This window comes from Orycteropus afer, unplaced genomic scaffold, assembly GCF_000298275.1.
Source record: "Orycteropus afer afer isolate SDZICR_OR568_19922 unplaced genomic scaffold, OryAfe1.0 scaffold00045, whole genome shotgun sequence".
NCBI classification, from domain to species: domain Eukaryota; kingdom Metazoa; phylum Chordata; class Mammalia; order Tubulidentata; family Orycteropodidae; genus Orycteropus; species Orycteropus afer.
Genome location: NW_006921632.1, coordinates 2753398 through 2760199, shown reverse-complemented (window position 1 = coordinate 2760199; position 6802 = coordinate 2753398). Strand labels below are relative to the sequence as shown.

The following is a 6802-nucleotide window of genomic DNA, read 5'->3' as shown; positions in this document are numbered from 1 at the left end:
CGGACGAAAGGCTGTGACTCTGCAGTTCTACGCACACTCTACGGGATCCCTCCGCCAGGGGTTAACCCCGACTGCGCCGGGCCGGCCGCTGTGCAGACACGTGGGAATGAAGCCCCCCTCCTTTCTGCCCCGGTCCTGGAACTGTCTCCTGTACTGCTCGAGCCGTTAAACTAAGACTCCTACCACTTTCTAATCCGTTCCCTTGGAGTCATCGGTTCCTGAAACTCCAATTGCTCCCTTGCCTTGTTCAGGGGCAATCTTTCCCGGGAGGGGGATGGAAGAAGAGCCAGGAGATTGGCCGCTGCTCTGCATCCTGGGAACTGGAGTCCGCAAATGGAGAAAGTGAGGCACGGAGCCTGGCGCTGCAAAGGGTGGGTTCTTGCCACGTTCGGGGGGCGAAGAAAACCGGAAAGAGTCCCTAGTCGTACCTTCTGGTTCCCAAACCCCCTCGTGAGAGGAAGAAGGGCTGTCAGTGGCTCCACAAGTCACCACTTAACACCACTTAATCAAAATATAAATGTAGAGCTTCCCTTCCTTTTCTGGGCACCCCCCCACCCCCACCTTGTCTTTCTCTCCGAATCTTCAAGGCCTCTCTCCATTTTTTAGTAAACAGGGGATGTTCCTTGGAGACTTGCAGCTACTTGGTTTATACTGTTATTCTGGACAGGATCCCAAAACACACTCCTTACAGGCAACCCTCCCTCCCCTCCCCCCCCATACGGCTGGATGAGCTGGATGAGAGAAAGGGCCCGTGGAGTGGGCAGGAGGCGACAAATTAACTATGTACTAGATACTTTACATATTCTTAGTTATTCCTCACCCTCACGATAAATTACATGGGAGTATCTCCATATTACAGATAGAGTGAGGTGAAAATTCCAAAAGAACCACAGCTAGTGAGAAGTTGAGCCATAATTCAAAGGCCATGAGTTTCCTAGATTAAAAAGTAAATGTAAGGTGGATATTAAGGAAGAGGCAGACAAATTTGGCCCAGGGCTAGTTTTGGGTGAAAGGATTTGCAGCACTAATATCCACTGTCCAGTATGGCAACCATTAGCCACATGTAGCTACTGAGTGCTTAAAATGTGGACTGTGCAACTAAGGAACTGAATTTATTTTAACAAAGTTAAAAGGCCATATGTGACTCATGGATAGTGGATAGTGCAGGAGATCTTCATCCCTACTGTGCAGGGTCATGGGAGGCATGTCTTCTGCTAGTCACACACTGGCACCATAACTGCACTAACCATCCAGGTCTATTTCAACAAAAAAGTCCAGCAGTGACCCCCACACCTGTCTCAGACATATTGGAACAGTTAACCAAGAGACAGAAGTTGGGAATTTGAAGACCCTTCCCGACTCTTGCACTCAGAAGCAAAGACAGGCAGCTGCTCACCAGAAAGAGCTCCGATAATAACACTGATAGACACTGTATCTCAGGGGCATATTATAGGCTAAGAATTAAATATATTACCTCATTTAATTCTCACTCAACTCTATGAAGCAGGTTTAACCCCTTTATAAATGAGAATCTGAGGCTCAAAGTTTTAAGTGACTGCCCAAAGTCACACAGCTAAGTTCACTATTTTCCAACCCAGCTATTAGCCACTTATTCTTCACCGCCACTAGGCCTTCAGATGCATATTGATACTTCTGGAAAACCTCAGTTGTCTACAAGTCTACCCTCGACCTCAGGGAAATGGCTCATTACAGGGCAGGCCCCTGTAATGAGTGAGTGTCCCTGGTCAGATGTGCAAAAGGATCTAAACTGAATATAGACCAGGGTGGAGGCAGCCCTAAAGAGAGTCCTATGCCACTGAGATTGCTCTTTGGAATATGCTTCTTCCAGCAGCACTTGTTTCTTTTGAGACTCTGGATCACAGAAACAAAGGCCACTGGCAGGACTTTTGAAAATCAGCACAACAAACCATCCCCCCTAACCGTAAACTTGAACAGCCTGGAGGTAGGCACTGATAAAGTTACAACTAAAAGCACACCTAGGTATGTCCATCCATCCCAACTAAAGGCATTGACAGAGTGCCACAGGGACTCAGTTTCCTTCAGTAGGCAAGAGAAGTCTATGACCCCCTTGAGAAAGTATCATTCAGGTAATTCTTACGTCATTGGAAGAAATATTAGGCCAGTTTAGGCTGTAGGGCTTGGGGTGGTGGTGATAGGGATTGGAAAAGTAGAGGCAGATGGGACCAACCTTCCAAGCTGAAACATTATCCCAATTAACTGAGAGGGCAGGTCAGTAAGAAAAAGCAGAAACAATAGCCTTTGACTACTAAAAAAAAGTGGCACAACTCCAAAGGTATGAAAAGATCACCAAAGATATAAAAAGAGCAAATAACATCCATTTTAATGAAAAACCCTGGGGATTTGCAGGTGGAGAAAGAGACTGACATATACTCAAAAAACCAAACTCACTGCTGTTGAGTCAGATCCACCTCACAGCAACCCCTCCTTGAGTTTCTGAGGTGGTATCTCTACGGAAGTAGATTGCCCAATCATATACTAGGGGCATTAATTCTTACTTCACTCCTCGACTCAACTCTCTTTGGGAGCCTAAATCTTCACAACACTTTAGTGCTTGCCTCCACACTCCTTAATTTTTCCATTATTAGGAATGAGGGGCTTCTCTACTCTCCTAAGTTCCAGCAAATACCTACCCCAGGACAGAAGCTAGGTCACAGCATGTGGCAGCTGACCACTAGAGGGCGGTGTTTCTGTAGTTAAGGGAATTTTGAGAACCAGAGGAACTAAGTATATCATCTACCTATAACCATGGATGGGAGTGGCAGCCAAGTGATAAGTATACCTGTGTAGGGAGAAGCCAACAGAATAAAAAGGTAGAAAAGGCAAGTAGTAAGTGTTAGGGTAATGGTCCTGAATGAAGTGTAAGGAATAGGAACGAAGTGGGAGGAAAGCATTAGCCCTGATTCACCAAAAAGATCACTGCCTGGAAAAGGAGAAAGTAAAGAATGATATTGGTTCTGAGCTCTCCCCAGACACAAAGAAGTCAACAACAAAAGATTTCTCAGTTTATTTGCATATGTACATTGTCACCAGAGGGAACCAACCACTTCAGGAGTCCCAAGGTCCCTTTACCTAGCCAATATCTAACACCTACACAGGAGGTTGGGTGCTGGATAAACAATGCCCAGGACTCAGGTCCAAATGCTGCAGGCTATAACAGAACTCATTAGCCAAAAGACAGGGCTAGAGGCCAGTGCCCATGAGACATTCGTGTCCCTTTGTAAACATTGACACCCAGGCCGCTGGAACCTGGGAGAAGTGTGCAAACATGAGGGTACCAGACTGTGTGCCCAGAGGGCTGGGAGCACAGCTGGCAACCATACCCGTGAAGTCCTGAGGGTATGCCCCACTAGAGCCTGGCAAATGCCAGGAGCAGGAACAAAGCAGTTACCCAATGCCGAAAGGCTCACATGAGACGGCAGTGACGCTCTTGGCTGTAGGAGTTCTCTACACGGGCAATCTCCTGGATGACTTTGGTGAAGATGCCTTGAGTCAGCTGCAAGGGGTAGGAATTCAAGGCAAAAGTCAGTCAGTTCATATGCAGCTCTGAGGTGAAAACTCCTTACCCACCATCCCTACCACTAAGCAGTGCCATGAGGAAAACACTACTACTCCCTCTACCTACCTAATGTCCAGCTCAAGTACCTGATTTTCTCGAGCCGATGACTCCATAAATGTCGCACCCCAGGACTCTGCCAGCTTCTTCCCTTCAACTGCTTGGACCTCTCTGGAAGCAAATTTGGACAGGAAGATAGGAGATAGCAATGTCGCCACATTCTTTGCAAAATTAGAATTTAGACCTCTTTTGACCCACTACACTTTCCCAAGGTTTAGGAGGAGGATTGAGAAAGAAGTACAAGTAAACGAAGTGAGGAGTGAATGTAGGACTGAGGCTTGTGGGATGCTGGCTGAATGAGGGGAGCTAGGGACTCCTGGAGTGAAGCTGGCTCCCTGGGAGTGACAACGTATATATACAAATCAACTGAGAAATCTTTTTATGTTGACTTCTCTATATCTGGGGAGCTGAGAACCAATATCAACCTCTTCTTTCTCCTTTTCCAAGCAGTGATGGCTATGGTCTTTTTGGTGGTGAATCAGGGCTAATGCTTTCTTCCCACTTCTTTCCTATTCCTCACACCTCATTCACTCAAGACCATTACCTTTCCTTGGTACACTATCTGAAAGTATGCCTTCTGAGATAGAAGGATTATCTCATCTTTACCCTCAAGTTAGAAATGAAGAGAGATGAAATGATTTGCCAAAATTTATGGCAGAAGCAAAAATAGGGCCTGGGTGCTTCCTAGCCCAACTCACTTTCCCTTACCCCAAGGAGTAGAGATTCACATACCTGGCTGGTGAGAGATCCGCCTTGTTCCCAACTAGCACCACTGGCAGCCTGTGAGGAAACAGCAGACACTATAAGATCCCCTTTCATTCCCCATGGATGCCAACCTCCCTCACCTCAGGCTGAAAACTCCCCATCAGCCCATGCAGTACCTGTGTTCTCCTAACTTGGACCAATTCTCCCCTCTGCTCTCCTCCACGCCCTCCTGTCCACAAGATGTCACTATCCCCCAGGATCACTTACCGGGTTTTCCCATGGCCTTCATGTAGCTTTTGGTACAGACTCTCAATGACTTGGAAGCTTCAAACACAAACATGGAACTGTAACCTTAATTCTGGGACAGCCCACATGTCCTCCCACATCCCCTACTCACAACTTTGGTCACTTACCTATGCTGAGAGGTGACAGAATACACAAGCACATAACCATGGACCCCAATGATGAATGAATAGGGCAGAATGCTGTACTCATCCTGACAAGAAATAGAAACATCCATACCTAGATCTACACCATTCAGATGGCAAAGGCTGGTGGGGCTCCACCCCAGGTACCTTCCCTACACCAGTGATTTCTGTTCAACAAATATTTATACATAACTCCAAGGAGCCCTGCACATGGCCAGCTACTAAACTGCTTTACTTTTAATACTACTGTACAAATAAAAGAAGTTCTGGTGGCATAGTGCTTAAGGTATTTGACTGCTAACCAGAAGGCTGGTGGTTCAAACCCAGTAGTCACTCCTTGGAAGAAAGGTTGGGCAATCTACTTCCGTAGTGATATTGCCTTGGAAACCCAAGGAGGGGGTCGCTATGAGTTTGATCCAACTCGATGGCAGTGAGGTGTTTTTTTTTTTTTTTTTGCAGGGGGTTTACAAATAAGCCACAGAGACTACAAGACACTTCCCAAGGCTGAACTGCCACATTTGGCACTACCCCAACTGGTACCTGCCCTGCTGTGTCCACCAGGTGTAGGTGAAACTCATCTTTGCCAAGAGTCACTATCTTGCTGTAAGCTGAAAAGAAAAATTGACCATGAGGCACCTTGTAGGACTAGCAATATGTGCCCCAATACATTCTTAACCCTGTAGACAATGCACAAGAAACTGATAAGATAATGTCTACAACTAAACCATCCTGGGAGCTCTGGTAGTGTAGTGCCTAAGGCACTTGACTGCTAACCAGAAGGCTGGCGGTTCAAACCCACCAGCCACTCCTCCCAAGGAAAGGAAGGTTGGGCAATCTACTTCCGTAGTGATACTGCCTCAGAAATCCAAGGAGGGGTCGCTATGAATCAGGTCCGACTTGACGGCACATAACAACAGCAAACCATCCTAGACACAGCATCTTTCAAGATCCAAACTCTAGCTCCACTTATAGAATAGGGATGTTTGCAAAGGACTTAATGTCTAATTAAATCAGCCCCTTGGCACCGAGAAATTTCAAATTATCCAGTTAGGTGGACCTCACATTGCTGTCACACTAAGGGAGAAGTTTACTCACTATTCTCCACTGTAGGATCATAGCCTTCCAAGAACTCGCCTTCCACAAATTGATGTGCCAAAGATGTCTTCCCTGTGGAGAGCAGTAGTAATTGTATCCAAATCTCCCATTCAAATTCACATCCTCTGTCCTTTCAATCTGTGGCTCTGAACTAATATGGGACCCCAAATTAGCACCCCAGCCTGCGAGTACCTCACGAATACCTTCCCCTAGCCTACTCCCACCCTCTTTTGGTCCAGGGTCTCGGTACTTTCCAAACGAAACAATCAGCAGCGCCGCAGGAAGCCTTTCCTGTCGCTTTCTCTCCCCCAGGAGATCCAGCATTCCCTAGGGTTTAGTCGGCCCCGCCCCAAGGCACCTGCGACCACCAGCCCTACAAGACCGCGCCCGGTGCACCAAATCCAGACCCCACTCCCACCCCCAACGTAATGGAGGGAACCACTCTACTGTTCCTGCAGCCAAACCCACATTAACCCTTGCATGTCCCCAGTCCCTGCAGCGGCCACCATCCCACCCCATCCAGCTTTTCCTTCTCCACCCTTTCAATGCTTGCTCTAAACTACTGTTCGTACGATGCCACCATTCCTCCTTGGGTAGGGCGCCCCCTCTGGCCACAAAACCGCGATGCGTCTGTGCTCTCTCTCATCAAGGCGGAGACTCACCTACAGAGCGGTATCCGAGGATGACCACCTTCCTGTAGCGGACCAGCGGCATGGCAGGAGCCGGCCCCGAGGGGCCGAGAAACCCCAAAGAGGAGGAGCTCAGGATGTAGGCGGGCGCTGCAAGCGTATATGAAAATTGCTAACCCAGAAGCTCCCAGGGCCAAGCAATAGAGAAACCAAAACAAGCGCCGCGCCCGGAGCCGGCCACGTGATCACAACACAGCACGACTAACGCGAGGGAGCCGGGCGCCGAGGGA

The 6802-nt window shown here is 47.9% G+C and overlaps 1 protein-coding gene across 1 annotated transcript; it reads right to left on the bottom strand.

Moving 5' to 3' along the window:
- Window positions 1-3445: 3445 nt before the first annotated feature.
- RHEBL1 (RHEB like 1) lies at window positions 3446-6597 on the bottom strand. Its single transcript, XM_007937856.2, has 8 exons — window positions 6546-6597; window positions 5884-5955; window positions 5329-5396; window positions 4774-4856; window positions 4628-4684; window positions 4388-4435; window positions 3685-3766; window positions 3446-3535 (listed from the first exon to the last, which is right to left on the bottom strand). The coding sequence occupies exons 1-8, from the start codon at window positions 6595-6597 to the stop codon at window positions 3446-3448; spliced, it is 552 nt and encodes a 183-aa protein (XP_007936047.1).
- Window positions 6598-6802: the final 205 nt, after the last annotated feature.

Bases quoted from the DNA above. Each gene is read 5' to 3' on its own strand.
- RHEBL1 (XM_007937856.2), bottom strand. From the start codon at position 6,597: ATGCCGCTGGTCCGCTACAGGAAGGTGGTCATCCTCGGATACCGCTCT. The intron at 5,956-6,545 runs GTGAGTCTCCGC...TGCTCTCCACAG, and splicing joins CCTCGGATACCGCTCTGTAG to GGAAGACATCTTTGGCACAT. The intron at 3,767-4,387 runs GTATGTGAATCT...ATTTGCTTCCAG, and splicing joins GCGGATCTCTCACCAGCCAG to AGAGGTCCAAGCAGTTGAAG.